This window comes from Ranitomeya variabilis, chromosome 5 (assembly GCF_051348905.1).
Source record: "Ranitomeya variabilis isolate aRanVar5 chromosome 5, aRanVar5.hap1, whole genome shotgun sequence".
Classification (NCBI taxonomy): Eukaryota; Metazoa; Chordata; class Amphibia; order Anura; family Dendrobatidae; genus Ranitomeya; species Ranitomeya variabilis.
The window spans coordinates 286878601-286896794 of NC_135236.1; the positions used below are offsets into that span (position 1 = coordinate 286878601).

The 18194-nt window shown below is 47.2% G+C and overlaps 1 protein-coding gene across 4 annotated transcripts in view; it reads right to left on the reverse strand.

Moving 5' to 3' along the window:
• TMEM209 (transmembrane protein 209) overlaps positions 1-18194 on the reverse strand; it is a 107285-nt gene that overhangs the window by 20379 nt on the left and 68712 nt on the right. For 3 of the 4 annotated variants that reach the window (XM_077264431.1, XM_077264433.1, XM_077264432.1), the window contains 2 exons: positions 11997-12111; positions 4648-4745 (listed from right to left, as the gene is read on the reverse strand). In XM_077264431.1, the coding sequence (XP_077120546.1) occupies positions 4648-4745; positions 11997-12111 (213 nt within the window). The remainder of the gene's footprint in view (positions 1-4647; positions 4746-11996; positions 12112-18194) is intronic. The other variant, XM_077264434.1, reaches the window with a different exon arrangement.

Here is an 18194-nt window from a genome sequence, read left to right on the forward strand (position 1 = left end):
GCATTACAAACCACTTGTCACTTCCGTCTGTCTGTCTTTCTTTCTTTCTGTCACGGATATTCATTGGTCACGGCCTCTGTCTGTCATGGAATCCAAGTCGCTGATTGGTCGTGGCAAGTCCGGAAGAAAATGGCCGCTCCTCACTCCCCGCACTCAGTGCCCGGCGCCCGCATACTCCCCTCCGGTCACCACTCACACAGGGTTAATGCCGGCGGTAACGGAGAACGTTATGCCGCGAGTAACGCACTCCGAAACCGCTATTAACCCTGTGTGTCCCCAATTTTTTACTATTGAGGCTGCCTATGCGGCATCAATAGTTAAAAAAATTTAATGTTAAAAATAATAAAAAAACAAAAAACCTGCTATACTCACACTCTGTAGTCCGCCGAGACGCTCGCGCCGGCCGCCATCTTCCGTTCCTGGTGATGCATTGAGAAATTACCCAGAAATTGGGCTGCGCAACGTACTACGTGGGCTGCGCAACGTACTACGTGGGCTGCGCAACGTACTACGTGGGCTGCGCAACGTACTACGTGGGCTGCGCAACGTACTACGTGGGCTGCGCAACGTACTACGTGGGCTGCGCAACGTACTACGTGGGCTGCGCAACGTACTACGTGGGCTGCGCAACGTACTACGTGGGCTGCGCAACGTACTACGTGGGCTGCGCAACGTACTACGTGGGCTGCGCAACGTACTACGTGGGCTGCGCAACGTACTACGTGGGCTGCGCAACGTACTACGTGGGCTGCGCAACGTACTACGTGGGCTGCGCAACGTACTACGTGGGCTGCGCAACGTACTACGTGGGCTGCGCAACGTACTACGTGGGCTGCGCAACGTACTACGTGGGCTGCGCAACGTACTACGTGGGCTGCGCAACGTACTACGTGGGCTGCGCAACGTACTACGTGGGCTGCGCAACGTACTACGTGGGCTGCGCAACGTACTACGTGGGCTGCGCAACGTACTACGTGGGCTGCGCAACGTACTACGTGGGCTGCGCAACGTACTACGTGGGCTGCGCAACGTACTACGTGGGCTGCGCAACGTACTACGTGGGCTGCGCAACGTACTACGTGGGCTGCGCAACGTACTACGTGGGCTGCGCAACGTACTACGTGGGCTGCGCAACGTACTACGTGGGCTGCGCAACGTACTACGTGGGCTGCGCAACGTACTACGTGGGCTGCGCAACGTACTACGTGGGCTGCGCAACGTACTACGTGGGCTGCGCAACGTACTACGTGGGCTGCGCAACGTACTACGTGGGCTGCGCAACGTACTACGTGGGCTGCGCAACGTACTACGTGGGCTGCGCAACGTACTACGTGGGCTGCGCAACGTACTACGTGGGCTGCGCAACGTACTACGTGGGCTGCGCAACGTACTACGTGGGCTGCGCAACGTACTACGTGGGCTGCGCAACGTACTACGTGGGCTGCGCAACGTACTACGTGGGCTGCGCAACGTACTACGTGGGCTGCGCAACGTACTACGTGGGCTGCGCAACGTACTACGTGGGCTGCGCAACGTACTACGTGGGCTGCGCAACGTACTACGTGGGCTGCGCAACGTACTACGTGGGCTGCGCAACGTACTACGTGGGCTGCGCAACGTACTACGTGGGCTGCGCAACGTACTACGTGGGCTGCGCAACGTACTACGTGGGCTGCGCAACGTACTACGTGGGCTGCGCTATACACTACGCATACATATTCTAGAATACCCGATGCGTTAGAATCGGGCCACCATCTAACATACATTATATATATATATATATACACACACACATACGATATTATATATATAGAAATATAGAGAGCGCGAGCGAGAGAGAGATATAGAGAAATAGATATATATATACACAAACAAAAATATCAATGATGCAGAATATATTATATATAAAATGGAGTATCAGTCTAAGCATTATTGTGGCTACAAAAAGGCACTTGGACGCCAACAAAAAGCCATCACCTCGTGTACTAAACTCTGCAATCACTTTAGAATTGCAGAATCAAATTATGCATAAGCTAGCCAACATGGAGCTCCAAAATGTAGCAGTAATCTACGGCTGCACTTATGTAACGTATGTTAGCTATAAAGTGGTATATAATAAAGATGAGACTACTTTAAACATTTATTTTTTCAAAGATGATCCAATGTCTGATTGAAAGTATAAAAATGTAAAAGACACTTTCTTTTATCAGAAATCACTTTTGAGGTTAGGGTTTTTTTGTTTTTTTTTTTAAACTTTTTAGCGTGAACAAGCTATGTATTGCATCACACAGCAGAATATCCTATATCACCAACGGCATTCCATGGGTGAAATTTGCGAATCAATGACATCATAGGAAACTTTTCCTTTGACACGTCATGCCACCGGAATGGCCAAAAGTGATGCGCACATGGCGTGAATGCCACTACGCATGCACCATTCTAGGCCTTATTTTCAATCACTTGTGGGGCGTCATATCAGGCACACCACTCCCCAAGAAAGCCCTACGAAATGCGTTTTGGGATTGTGTAGGTTACACCGAGACATTCCAAGTCATGGGCAAGCTCCTCTTTATTTACATTTGCTCGGTGTTTGCTACTTGTTAATTCTATTAGTGCCGATACAACTTGGCAAACTTATGATTTGCTTTGCATTTGCATACAATTATGCGACTAGGATGCTTCTGTATGGTTATCTTGTTTTGTGACACAAGTTGCTACCCTCTATACAATGATCCTAAGTGTACCCTATAGCCTAAAGGTACCTTCACACTAAACGACTTTGCAACGATAACGATAGCGATCCGTGACGTTGCAGCGTCCTGGATAGCGATATCGTTGTGTTTGACACGCAGCAGCGATCTGGATCCCGCTGTGATATGGCTGGTCGTTGCTGAAAGTCCAGAACTTTATTTGGTCGTCAGATCGGCGTGTATCGTCGTGTTTGACAGCAAAAGCAACGATGCCAGCAATGTTTTACAATGGTAACCAGGGTAAATATCGGGTTACTAAGCGCAGGGCCGCGCTTAGTAACCCGATATTTACCCTGGTTACCATTGTAAAAGTAAAAGAAAAAACACTACATACTCACCCTCTGATGTCTGTCACGTCCCCCGGCGTCCGCGCTGCTGCTCAGAGCTTCCTGCACTGAATGTGTCAGTGCCGGCCGTAAAGCAAAGCACAGCGGTGACGTCACCACTGTGCTTTAGGGCCGGCGCTTACACAGTGCAGGGAAGCTGAAGGCGAGGGACGCGACAGACACGGCAATGTAAGTATGTAGTGTTTGTTTTTTTTTACATTTACACTGGTAACCAGGGTAAACATCAGGTTACTAAGCGCGGCACTGCGCTTAGTAACCCGATGTTTACCCTGGTTACCCGGGGACTTCGGCATCGTTGTCGATATCGCTGCAGCGTCGCTTAATGTGACGGTACCTTAAGTCACACTAAACGACTTACCAACGATCACGACCTGGCCGTGATCGTTGGTAAGTCATTGTGTGGTCGCTGGGGAGCTGTCACACAGACAGCTCTCTCCAGCGACCAACGATCAGGGGAACGTCTTCGGCATCGTTGAAACTGTCTTCAACGATGCCGAAGTCCCCCTGCAGCACCCGGGTAACCAGGGTAAACGTCGGGTTACTAAGTGCAGGGCCGCGCTTAGTAACCCGATATTTACCCTGGTTACCATTGTAAAAGTAAAAAAAAAAACAAAAAAAAACACTACTTACTCACATTCTAATGTCTGTCACGTCCCCCGCCGGCGTCCACAGGGTTAAAACTGCTTTCGGCAAGAGCGCTGCTAATGCACGCGCTGCTGCCGAGAGCTTCCCTGCACTGAATGTGTCAGCGCCGGCAGTAACAGAGGTGACATCACCGCTGTGCTCTGCTTTACGGCCGGTGCTGACACAGTCAGTGCAGGGAAGTTCTCGGCAGCAGCGCGTGCATTAGCAGCGCTCCTGCCGAAAGCAGTTTTAACCCTGTGGATGTCGGGGGACGTGACAGACTTCAGAATGAGTATGTACTGTTTTGTTTTTTGTTTTTAACTTTTACAATGGTAACCAGGGTAAATATCGGGTTACTAAGCGCGGCCCTGCGCTTAGTAACCCGATATTTACCCTGGTTACAAGTGAACACATCGCTGGATCGGCGTCATCCAGCGATGACAGCGGGTGATCAGCGACCAAAAAATGGTCCTGATCATTCCCAAACGACCAACGATCTCCCAGCAGGAGCCTGATCGTTGGTCGCTGTCGTTAGCGGGATCGTTGCTACATCACCAAAAGCGTGACGTTGCAACGATATCGTTAACGATATCGTTATGTGTGACTCAGCCTTATGTCTCTGTGCTTTCACCATTCTGATGATAAACGTTTATTGTAATTTGCTTCAACAACGTTAAAAAAAAAATAAATTGTTAAGTTACATTTTTTAAGTACAAGGATGTGGGACTGTCTTTTTGCAGTAATGAAACAGTCTTGGAATTTTTTCTTATTTTATTGAGTATTAATTTCTAGGAGGCCCATGGCCTCTTATCTGTTGGATGTTACATTTTTTGTTCGGATGATTGTATCAATTTTTTTTTTTTTTATAAATCTGGCATTAAAAAGATGTCTAGACTTTGTTTTGTAGGATTTGATAAAAATGGTACCTTTGGCAAGTTGTACATGTGCTTTTGGTAGACAAGCTCATAGTGGGGAGGATTGATGTTGCTCTGGTGGATACAAAAGACATTTTCATTTGCTGTATCTAGGAAGAGAAAAAATAAAAACCAATAGAGAAATTACAATTAAATTGAATTAAAATTACATGAAAATTTCTCCCACGTACAATAGTATCTGTCACTTAAGCTATTAACATCTGTTCCATAACTTCCCCTGAAGGTTCAATGTTAATATACTGTATATTGCACTATGTATAGTATTCCTGAACTATCTAGAAACTTCCTTGCTCTATGGATTGTCAAAACCATCTAATTCCCTATGCCATCCTGTCATGGTGGTAGGGACCAGGAACTACACGTGGAATTACAAAAAGATCTTTTATGGCAAAAAACAGGGATTTTTGTGTACTCTCTGTAAAATCTTTTTCTCCGAGCCACTCATTGGGGAACACAGGACCGTTGTGTATGCTGTTGCCACTAGGAGGCTGACACTAGATTAACACAAAGAAAGTTAGCTCCTTCCCTGCAGTATACACCCCCCGACTGGCTCCTAGAGAACCAGTTCAGTGCAAAAGCAGTAGGAGAACATTAACAACATAAGAGTACAACATGCCAAACTAATGAAAAACACCAGCCATTAGGCTAGAAGGGTGGGTGCTGTGTTCCCCAATGAGTGGCTCGGAGAAAAGGATTTTACGGTGAGTACACAAAAATCGCTGTTTCTCCTTCGACTCATTGAGGGACACAGGACCGTGGGACGTCCCAAAGCAGTCCTTGGCTGGGATAACAGAAAACATCAGGCTTCAAGTAACAACTGCCTAGATATGCGCTACTGCAGCCTGCAGAATTCTTCTGCCCAGCCCCGCATCAGCCGAAGCTTGAGTATGAACATTATAGTGCTTCGAGAAAGTACCGTATTTTTCACTTTATAAGACACTCTGGATTAAAAGACGCACCAAAAATTTTCAGGAGAAAAATAGGAAAAAAAATACTTTTTTTTTTTTGTTAAATAAAATGGTGGTGCTCTTTATAATCCATGCTTCGTATTGCTTACCGGGGGTAGTGGCTGCGGTGAAGGCAGGAGTGGAACGTTGCTGCAGGACGCAGGCTGGGATGAAGGGGTGTGCCACGCTCTGTGCCGTGCAGAGTGAGGGCTCTGCCGTTCTATCCATGCTTTCCTGTGTGTGCGGTGGATTTCTTCCAGGAAAATGCCTGTCGGGAGGCGGCGCATGCGCAGATGGAGATCTCGGCACTGAAATCTCGTTAAACAGAAGGCTGCTGAGTTCTGCTGGTAAATCGGACCCTGGGAGAGCACATCTGGACGATGCGGCAGTAGCCAGGGTACATCGGCGACAAGGCTCACCAACTCTGCGAACCACGCCTGACGTGGCCAATCCGGAGCGACCAGGATCACTGGAACCCCTTCTGCCTTGATCTTTCTGATGTCACTCGGAAGCAGCAGAAGCGAGGGAAAATGTACGAAGATGGAACTGTCACCACGAAAGAACCAGAGCATCCACTCCCATGGCACTTGGATCTCGCGACCGAGTTACGAACCTGGAGAGTTTGGCGTTCAGTCTGGACGCCATCAGATCCATATACGGGGTCCCCCAACGAAGACAGAGCTCTTGGAAAACATCCGGATGAAGTTCCCATTCCCCCGAGGCGAGACCCTGGTGGCTGAGGAAGTCTGCCACCCAGTTTTCCACACCTGGTATGTGCACTGCTGATATCACCGAGTGGTTCCTCTCTGCCCATCGAAGAATGCGAGATACCTCGCACATGGCCGACCCTGCTGCGGGTATCCCCTTGATGGTTGATGTATGCCACAGCCGTGGCTTTGTCCGATTGAGTTCAGATGGGGTGACCCGCCAGGAGATAATGAAACTGCAGTAGCGCAAGCCATATCGCTCGGATTTCTAAGACATTGATTGGAAGCTTCGATTACTGAGATGACTAGCGGCCCTGAGCGGTGTGGTGACGAAAAGCTGCTCCCCAGAAGACTAGCATCGGTAGTCACCACTAGCTATTGAACTGAGAGGAAGGACTTTCCCTGGTTGAGGGAAGAACTCAATGTCCACCATCTGAGAGTCTGACTGCCCCGCAGGGATAGGCGGCACCGGCAGTCGAGGGAGAATGGGTTCCTGTCTCAAGCCGCTGGAAGAGAATGTTGTAGGGGTCGGAGGTGCATCTGTGCGAAAGGAACCGCTTCCATTGCTGCCACCATTTTGCCCAGTACCCTCATCGCAAAGCGGATGGAATGAGGGTATGACTGAGAAACTGCGCGGGCTCCTTGCTGAAGGGCAAGGGCCTTGTCTAGAGGGAGAATCACCAACCCTCGGGAGGAGTCCAGAGTCATGCCTAGAAAGGATATCTGCTGGGCTGGAACGGGGGAAGACTTGGCTAAGTTTATCAACCAACCCAGACGAGAGAGTATCGCAAGTGATATGAACGGACTCTGCGCAGTCGTGGAAAGACAGACCTTTGACTAGGCGGTCGTCCAGATAGGGCAGGACGATCACGCCCCGAGAGTGCAAGATGGACATGATGGCCGCCATGACCTTTGTGAACACCCTGGGAATGGTAGCAAGGGCGTATGGCAAAGCCGTGAATTGAAAATGCTGTTCGCGAATGGCGAAACACAGAAACTTTTTTTTTTTTTTTTTGGGGGGGGGGGGGGAAATCGGGATGTGCAGGTAAGCATTTCGAAAATCGATGGATGCTAGAAACGCCCCTTTTTGCATTGAGGTAATGACCGAATGCAGAGACTCCATGCGGAAATAACGGACCTTGACAAACCTGTTTAGACGTTTGAGGTCTACACTGTGTTCAAAATTATTATGCACAAAGAGTTTAGGAGTGATAAGGTTAGAATTTTTTTGTTTGTCATTTAAACTCATTGATGGTGATGTGTGTCATGGCTCTTTATATCACTGAAAGCAATTAAGAAGGCTGTTCCACATTATTAAGCAGCCTACATTTTTTGCCAAAATGGGAAAGAAAAATGATGTGTCGGCTGCTGAGAAGCAACACATTGTGGAGTATTTAGGTCAAGGCATGACTACAATCAACATTGCCAAGACACTTCATCGTGATCATCGCACAATCAAGATGTAGCGGATTCCCAGCACACACGTGTGCGTGCTGATAAGGAAAAATTGAGGACTCTTTCCAACAGGCAATTGCATAAGGTTAAAAGAGCAGCTGCAAAAATGCCTTGTTATAGCAGCAGACAAGTTTTTGAAGCTGCTGGTGCCTCCAACGTCCCCAGGACAACAAGATGCAGGGTCCTTCAGAGGTTTGCAGCTGTGCGTAAGCCATCCCGTCGACCACCTCTATCCACTGCACACAAGCAGAAATGGCTCCAGTGGGCCAAACGATACATGAAGACTGACTTCCAAACTGTTTTGTTCACCGATGAGTGCCGTGCAACGCTCGATGGTCCAGATGGATGGAGTGGAGGATGGCTGGTTGATGGACACCCCATGAAAACACGGCTAAGGCGCCAACAAGGAGGAGGTGGAGTAATGTTTTGGGCTGGAATCATGGGGAGAGAGATTGACGGCCCCTTTATGATCCCTGAAGGGGTAAGGATGAACTCCATAATCTATGTGGAGTTTCTAAAACAACACTTCCTGCCATGGTTCAAAGAGGAAGAACTGTGCTTTCCGCAGCAAGATCATTTTCATGCATGATAATGCACCGTCTCATGCTGCAAAAAACACATCTGCATCTCTGGCTGCTATGGGCATAAAAGAGGACAAACTTATGGTGTGGCCACCATCTTCCCCTGACCTCAACCCCACTGAGAACCTCTGGAGCATCATCAAAAGGAGTGTCTATGATGGCGGGAGGCAGTTCACATCTAAGCAACAGCTCTGAGAGGGTATTCTGTCCACATGCAAAACAATTGAAGCAGAAACCATGCAAAAACTGACAAATTCAATGGACGAGAGAGTTCAGAAGCTTCTTTCGAACAATGGGGTCCTATGTGCAAATGTAACATCACCTAGAATAAAGTTTTCACTTGAAAACTGTTTGATTTCATTTTCTTATAAGCTGATAATGCTTATAACTTCACAACTGACCATTTTTTTGTTCAAAATAATAAAAAAAAAAAGGTTGAAAACTCTGCTGTGCATAATAATTTGGAACATGCATTTTGAGTGTTTATTTATTTTTTTTTTTTAAAAGATACTGTTTTCATAGGCAGTTTGTACCAAAACATTGCAATTATACTAGAATAGTAGATGACTGGAAAATAACAATGACTGCAATTCAGATAGGTAATATAGAAAATATGAGGAAATATTATTTGCATAATAATTTGGAACACATTGTAGTATGGGTCTCACTTTTCCATCCTTTTTGGGACAACAAATAGTTTGGAGAAGAAACCCTCGAACCTTTAGTTTTCCGGAACCGGGGCAATGACGCCATCGTGGCGCAAAGTCTATGGCTCGGGAAAGAGCTTTTGCCCTTGATGCTGGAAGTCGGGAAGGAAAGAAATGAGCCAGGGGACGCGAAGAAAAATCGATTTTGTATCCGGAAGACACCAGGTCTCTGACCCATTCGTCGTGAACGACAGAGCCAGACCTGCTGGTGTCGACCGGATAACCCCACGAGTCATTGGGCGGAAAATCTCTGGAACCTAGATCCCTTAGATCTAGACTGTTTGGGCCGGTTATTCCATTGCTGATTGGACCTATAGGATGCCTGAGGTCCTCTGTTCGTGCGAGGAGAGCGTCCTGATCCTGAAGAGGTAGTTGTAGTGGACCAACCCGGGTTGGCGCAAAAGGATCGGAAACGGTTTTGTTGTTGACGCCGAAAAGGACGCCTAAGCCTCTGCTGGGGAAGAAATTTGCCCTTTCCTCCCGTAGCATCTGAGATAAGCTGATCCAGCTTTTCTCCAAACAAACCCACACTCTGGTAAGGAAGAGATGTCAGACACTTTTTTGATGCAGAATCCGCTTTCCATTCTCTGAACCATAAAGACCTTCTGATCGTGACAGCAGTTGCCGCTGATAGAGCAGCACAGTTAGGCGCATCCAAAGAAGCGTGTACCAGGTAATCTCCTGACTGAGAAATCTGACTAGCCAACTGTGCTGCCTCCGGAGGAAGATTACTGCTCTGAATGGAATTAGCCCAGGTCTCCGACCAGGAAACCATTGCTTTAGCTACCTACGCTGCAGCAAAGGAATCATATAGAGCCGCACACCTGAGACCTCAAAGACAGATCGAGACAAATTCTCTATCTGGCGGTCTGTGGGATTTTTAATAGATGATCCGTTCGGCAGGGATAGAAGGGTTTTGGATGCCAGGTGAGAGACTGGCGGGTCTACTACAGGGAATTCGGCCCAATCTTCTCTCAGATCGACTGAGAAAGGGTACTTCGCCTCAAGGTGTTTCTGTCATGTAAAACGCTTATCCGGTCGCTCCCTGTGCTGATCAACTATATCCCGAAAATCCAGATGAATGGCGAATGTCCTATGAGGGCGCTTAGCCTTTTTGAAGCACACAGCGTGATCCAGCAGGGAGCTGGAGTCTTCGTCAACCTTCAGAGTCTGGTTGACGGCCACAATCAGGGAATCAACCGTTCACTGAAAATCTGGTGAATCCGGATCTAAGAAGACGTCCGATTCACACTCAGAACCGAGTTCGTTACCAACATCTGGAGAGGGAGAACGAGAAACGGAGCTCACGGACGCCAGGGCACGTGATTGTACAGGAGACGTACTAAGGATCAGTTTCCTAGACGCTTGTATATTTCTAGATTGTGTGAGGCCCCTGCTAGCCGACTGTTCCCGTGTAGGGGAGGATCCCTCTGCATCAGACGTGCGAACGCCACGATCCCCAGAAGGTACACTGAAGGATTCAAGCGCTTTGGCCAGAGAAGTCATTGATTGCAACAGAGACGAGACCCACTCAGGGGGACTAAGAACACTGGGCTCAGTGTCAGCAGGGGGCTCCTGAGTGCATTTGGGGTCACAGGCTTTGCAGAGCGGCGAGCTCTGAGCTTTTGGAAACGCAAACTGGCAGGAGTTACATGAAGTGAAAAAGACTAAGAGTCTTATGGGACTTTTTAGGTGCCTGAGGCTGGGACATGATGTACTCCTATGTGCCCCCTTAAGGGTTTCCACGGAGGATAGCATGCTGAAAGGGAGAGAGAGAGAGATAGAGCTATTAGCAGCGCTCCTTACCCAGGTCCTGTGTCCCAGCCACGAGTATCACACTCCGCGTCGCTATCCAACCAAGCAGTAGGCTTCCTGAGCAACCGGAGGCCCTGTCAGCGTGCGACAGGGTGTAGGAAGATGGCCGCCGAGATTACATGGGCGCCTCTCTTTCACAACAAGAAGCACCGAAAAAGAAAAAGTGGGCAGAGCCGCCAGATCGCATCATAGCGGGGGGCGGAGCGGGGCCGGAGCTTCGGCTTGTACAAGGACAAAGCCGGGGACTAAATTTTTACTTAGGCCCGAAAAATGGAAACCCCCCCCCCCACCAGGAAAAGGGAAAAGTCTGCTGCCCGAGTGCCTGGACTGTTCAGAGCCCCCTCTGTTCAGCGCTTACACGCTGGTGATTTTTGGACAGTGCAGGGATAAAGGGGTAAAAACCCTTAATCCACTCTCCCTTTGATAGTGAGATAGAGTAATTGTCTGCCTCCTTGCTTCATCCGCTCAACAGTGGTGGAGCAGTGGGGGCTGCACGGACGCAAAAATGGAGGGTGCCTCTGTGCATCCAAGGGGTTCAATCCCCCTGGGTGGACAGGGCTGATTGTCCGGCATTAGGCCTGGCTGCAGAAGAGGATACATGAAGGCGACACTCCATGTGCTCGTCTGTTGATGGTGTGGGGAGATCAGTGCCCTTTAAAGGGACCTGTCGCCCCTAAAAATCAGCCCAGGCTTGGCATCCCACGTCACAGGAGAGGATACATGGAGGCGACACTCCATATGCTCGCCTGTTGTTGGTTCAGGGAGATCGGACCCTTGAAAGGATCCGTCGCCCCTTCAGCCAGGTAAAAAATGTTAAGAATTAAAAATTAAATTAACAAAGATATTGGTCCAAAACCGGACTCGTGTGCCTCCTACGGACACTAAGCATGAACTGGTTCTCTTGGAGCCAGCAGGAGGTTGTATTCTGCAGGGGAGGAGCTTTCTTTGTATTACTTAGTGTCAGCCTCCCAGTGGCAACAGCATACACCCACGGTTCTGTGTCCCTCAATGAGGCAAAGAAGAAAATAAAATATGGTAAGTACAGATGAAAATGTGATAATCTAAAAACACATGTATGCATGAATTATGAGGGAGCTAAGAAACAGGTCTCGTTTTACAATTACATACCAGGTTTATCAGGAGTCTGAACAAAGTGTTGAGAGGTGAAGGTTTTGCCATCGGGATACTTGGGATGAGGAGGCAGTCGAGAGTCAAGGTATGTACAGAACACATGCATAAGTATCTTTAAAAAATAAGAAGTGGAAAAAAGATTTACTAGACTTTACCATGAAGATAACAATTGTTTTCATATTGTCAAATGAGTAGTACACATGAGATTCTTTTTTTTTTTTTTTTTTTAATTATTTTTCCCCACATGCAAATCTGTATGAAAAATAAAATTAGAGAAGTCTTACAAGGAGTCTATGGAAGACAAGGTCTGAAGTAGAGGTTGTGTGAAAGGGAGGAAAACACTATTTTGTATCCGGGACATGACCTCTGAGGCGTTGTCAACTGCAGAGGGTCAAGTGTCCTGGAAGAGGAGATGGCTCAGCCAACCAGGGAGAGTTGAACTGGTCACACTGAATAACATTTGCTGGAACTCGTTTTCATGATCTCGTGTATGCCAGGAAGAAGCCAGCTTGAAAAAAGTTCTCTTTGTAAGGTACGAGTGTCAGCCTCCTTTTGACTGCAGGATATACCATGGTCTCCTGTATTCCCAAATGGAGCGCCTGAGAAGAACCACTTTTGTATTTTTTTTTATAAAAGGGTTAACCCTTTAAGCCCAGGAGCTTTTTTCGGTTTTGCATTTTCGTTTTTTGCTCCCCTCCTTCCCAGAGCCATAACTTTTGTATTTATCTGTCAATATGGCCATGTGAGGGCTTATTTTTTGCGGGACAAGCTGCACTTTTGAACGACACCATTGGTTTTACAATGTAATGTACTAGAAAACGGGAAAAAAATTCCAAGTGCGGTGAAATTGCAAAAAAAAGTGCAATCCCACACTTGTTTTCTGTTTGACTCATTAAACGCTAAAACTGACCAGCCAATATGATTCTCCAGGTCATTACAAGGTCATAGACACCAAACATGTCTAGGTTCTTTATTTTATTTTATTTTTTTTTATCTAAGTGGTGAAAAAAATTCCAAACTTTATAAAAAAAAAAATAAAAAAAAAATAGGGATTTTTGTGTACTCACCGTAAAATCCTTTTCTCCGAGCCATTCATTGGAGGACACAGACCTTGGGTGTTATGCTGCAGCCACCAGGAGGCTGACACTAAGTAATACAAGCAAAGTTAGCTCCTTCCCTGCAGTATACACCATCCTGCTGGCTCTCAGAGAACCAGTTAAGTGCAAAAGCAGTAGGAGATCAATAACAGAGTATAACATGTCAAATTATAGAACAAGCACAAGCTAATAACAGGGTGGGAGCTGTGTTCCCCAATGAATGGCTCAGAGAAAAGGATTTTACGGTGAGTACACAAAAATCCCTATTTCTCCTTCGCCTCATTGGGGGACACAGACCATGGGACGTCCCAAAGCAGTCCCTGGGTGGGGACAACATTAGATCAGGCCTTGTGTAACCACTACCTAAAAGTGAACTAACGCGGCCTGCAGAGTCCGCCTGTCCAGAATCATCTGCAGAAGTCTGGGTGTGAAAATTATAGTGCTTCAAGAATGCATGCGGACTGGACGAACCCGCAACCATCCCTGGAGAGCAGATCTGGACGATCCGACAACCGCCAGAAAAAGACGGCGACGAATTGTACTCCGCAAACAACGTCTGACGTGGTCAGACCGGATCGCACAGGAGCACTGGGACTCCTTCTGTTCCTAAGACTCTCGGAAGTAGCAAAAGAGGGGAAACGGAAGAACCAGTGTATGCACCGTGATAGCTTTTGGATCTCGAGACTGAGCTATAAACTCGAGTACTTTAGCATCAAGTCCGGACGCCATCCAGTGAAGGCAGATCTGTTGGCAGACTTCCGGATGAAGTACGCTCTAACCGGAGGCGAGACTCTGGTGGCTAAGGGAGTCTGCCGCCCAGTTTTCTTGCACCACCGAGATCACCAAATGATTGATCTGCCCATCGGAGAATGTGAGCGACCTCGTCCATGGCCGCTCGGCTGCGGGTACCCTTCTGATGTTTGATGTACGCTGTGGCACTATCTGAATGAATTCGGATAGGGTGACCCTGCCAGAAGACAGTGGAACTGCTGTAGGACTAGCCTTATCACTTGGATCTCCGGAAGCATTGATCAGGAGGTCCCTGAGTTGACCAGTGGCTTTGAGCAGTATGATGAAGTCTCCCCAGCCCAGCAGGCTGGAATCGATAGTCACTACTAACCCTTAAACCGGAAGAAAGGATCTCCCCTGGTTGAGGGAGGAGTTCAGAGTCCCCCATCTGAAAACCTGTGTGATCCGCAGAGATAAGCGGAACGAAGGGGACTGCTTCCATTTCCGCCACCATTTTTCCCAGAACCCTCATAGCCAATCGGATGGAATGAGGGAACGAGAGAAAAAGAACGCAAGCTCTCTGTTGGAGGGCCATGGCCTAGTATCACGAATCATCTGGAGGTGTCCAGGATCATCCGCAAAGGGAATGTGCTGGGCTGGAAATGGGGAAGACTTGGTTAAGTTTATCAGCCAGCCCAGGCAACAAAGGTGTCGCAAGTAATAAAGACGGACTCAGCACAGTCCAGGAAGGACGGTCCCTTCATTACAGAGTCATCCAGATAGGGCAGGATGACCACGTCCCCAGAGTGAAAGATGGACACGACAGCGACCATGACCCTTGAGAATCACTCAGAGCGGTAAGAAGGCCTAAAGGCAAAGCTATTCCTGAATGGCTAAGTGCCGGAATTGTTGACGAGGAGAAGAAAAAAAAAAAAAAAGAGTCAGAATGTGGATGTAAGCAGCCCGAAAATCGATGGATGCCAGAAACTCCACCGTTTTCCACTGAGGTAACGACCAAATGGAGGGACTCCATCCGAAAATGGCGGGCCTCGACAAACTTGTTTAAAGTTTGAGGTCCAGGATAGGTCTTACTTTTCCCGTCCTTTCATTTGGAACCTAGATCCCTGAGATACAGCCTGTCTAGGAAAACTCTTCCACTGCTGGTTGAGTCTGTAAAAAACTTGTGAGCCTTGTTGCAGCATGGGGAACGCGCTGATCGAAGTAGAAGTGGGCCAGCCTGGCTTGGTTCCAACTTCTCACTGAATAACCGACCACTCTTGTAAGAGAGTGATGTCCAAGATTTTTAGACACAGAGTCCGCTTTCTATCTTCTGAGCCACAATGCCCTTCTAAATGTAATGGCATTTGCCGCTAACAGACACTAGCCGCGTCCAAAGAGGCGTGGACCACAATCTCCCCTCGAGAGATTTGATTGGCCAGCTGACTTCCTCCAGGAGGTTACTGTTCTGAATCAAAGTAGTTAAGGTCTCTGATCGGGAGCCCATTGCTTTAGCAACCCATGTGGCGGCCAAGGAAGGGTAGAGCGTTTACCTGGAGAAACTGCATTGTGGTAAAATGCGCAGCTGTATCCAGCAGGTCAGGATAAACCATCTCTTGCTGTCACTGCAGTCTTTGGACGGTGTAGCTTGAAGTGATGAAGCCTCGATCCACCGTCCCTTAAAACAGGGAAGTGGAGAGGGACCGCCCGCCTCCTTGCATCATTCGCTAAATAGTGGTGATGCAGTGGGGGCTGCTCGAACGCCAAAAAGGGCCTGCACATCCTGGAGTTCCAGTCCTGGGGGACAGGACTGGAAGTCCGGCATTAGGCCTGGCTGTACGAGAGGAGGATACATGGAGGCGACACTCCATGTGCTCGTCTGTTGTGGTGTGGGGAGATCGGTGCCCTTAAGGGACAAGTCGCCTCTAAAAATCAGCCCAGGCCTGGCATCCTATGTAGTGCATCGCTTATCTGGACTCCTCTGTCTGGGTGACTGGCAAACGCAGATCCGGGAAACCTCCGAATCATACTCACAACAATGTTCGCTACACACTTCCGGTGACAGGGAGAGAGAGCGAGAAGCAGTGCTTGCAGATGCCAAGGCACCTGATAGTTCGGTAGGCGTACCATGGATCCGTTTTCTAGTCACCTGAATGTTTCTAGAATGCATGCGGCCCCTGTAAGCCGACATCCCCCTGGTAGGAGAGGATCCATCTACCTCAGTCATGATGTGAAGGAACAAATTAAGAAAGATTCTCCATTTTGTGCTTTTCGACTCCATTTTGCTGTTTTGATATCAATTTTGTTACTAGGCTAAAGTTCACAGCTGTTATGAGACCTTGATTGTTTCAACCTGGACAGGACATGAGACTGAGGGTGTATTGCTCTACGAGACTGACGTACAGACTGTTCCTGCATTCTTATAGGTTAAAAACTGTGAGCGTGTTCTTATGCTGATTGGTTGAAGTATAATTTCTATGATTATGAAAAGTGATACACAATAAACGAGGGCCAGAGATCTGCTCGATCCCCCCAAACAGAGACACACGTCTCCGTCTGGTCAATTTCAGTTGCCGGCAACGCCCTATTAATCAATTTAAAAATCACTAGGTCAACCGTGAAGGGTCACTTTAGATCCTCCCTCAACAGCTTGGCGCCTGAACATGGGGCCCCAAACAGGAACTCCTCTGCCCCCCGGAGGACAAAAAGACAAAGGACCTCGGACTGGACACAGGCACTGGAAAATTGGGACTGATCATGCCCCACAACAACCACGGTAAGTTGGCAGTTATACTGTCCAGACTGACCGTTTGGTGTGGTTTTCCTGTGCTTGTGCCGCAAAGAGGATCTGAGGTTTGTCCCTGATGGTGGGGTGATTTTTGGGTGGAATCATATAGAGGTGTAGTTCCATTGGGAGCCCAGTGCTTGAACCGTACCTCATAAGGGACAGACACCCCGGATTGACCAGTCATGTAACTCTCTTTATAGTCAAAATATCCTGAAATCCTGATCACCGTTAGAATCAGGCGCGGTGAGGTGATCGAAGATGGGTAGGATGCGTAACTCAGGAATATAGATATATATATGTATGTATATGTCCAGGGGTATCCGGAGGGAAAGTCTAAGACGCCCTCCTCCTTTCACTGAGTACCGCGTTTTTGGGTTGTCCCAGTGGGGGACAGAGAGACCCAGTGGAACAAACTATACAGCCGCTCTAGTATTGTGCACGACTAAAGTAAGCTCTAAAGTTAGCTCTAAAGGAGAATCAGTTTCCGTGGAAGAAAAAGAAGACTTTGAATTTGTGTGATGATCTGATACTGTTAGCCCAAAGACGGGGGAAAAAAATCTGTCAGTGCAGGAAAAATATTCTCTATCATGGGTTTTTCTAAGGTGGTTTGGCACATGAATTGTGTGATGAAGGTTTTGTAGAAATTAATTAAGTCTGAGAACTGCTGTATTCTGTTTGTGTGAAATTTCTAAAATACCTGATGGGAGGGGTGAATCAAACAGCTGCGCGATTGCTTTCTCCTTTCTGTGTTGAGGAATGCTGTGAATTCTTATCTCCGCTCAAGTCTCGGATGGGAGGGGGCACATAGCTGCGTTCAAGTTTCTCTGTATTTTCTGTCCTTGGTGTAGTACGCGTTGGGAGATCTGTGTTTTGTTTAAAGCAACAGTATTGTATTGCAGTAGAAAGAAATATTGTAAGTTGAAGTTGCAAGTTGAAAGTGAAATATGGTGCCTCGTTTTAGAAGGAAACTTGTAAGTGATTGTTTGTTATCAGTGTGATTGAAAGATTGGTAAAAGATTCACCTGCTTCAAGTAGAATGGTTGATATATAGCTAATTGAGGATTAACAGAGGAAGTGAATTCTGATTGTTTTTGTTATGTTGAAAAAGGAAAGTTGTCTATTACTATGACAAAAAACGATGTTTTGTGGTGCAAGAAGGAACTGAGAAAGTGACTGACATTAATGTGTCGGGAAAGCAAACAATTAAAAATTTGGTCCTTTAAAAGGGTAACATTTTATTGAACAAATTTTTAAAAGACATAAAAAGCAGAACAATTCACAGAAAGGGAAGCTGCTGAAATCCAGACCCCAAGTAAACAATTATAATGACAACAGTATCAAAAAAAATACCTAAACAATGCCCATATCAAAAGATGGATAACAGTCTAGTAAAAATAACATCAGTAGGAAAAGGTAATTCCAATAAGTGTTATCTAATCATGCTCTAGTATTATTTATGATAAATTAATAAACATATATAGGGATATAAAGAAAAAATAGGATATAGAAAGGAACATCATATCCAGGTTGTAATTAATATATCAAAAATGTTGTTTTTAGTATATCACTGTATCCATGTTGTGA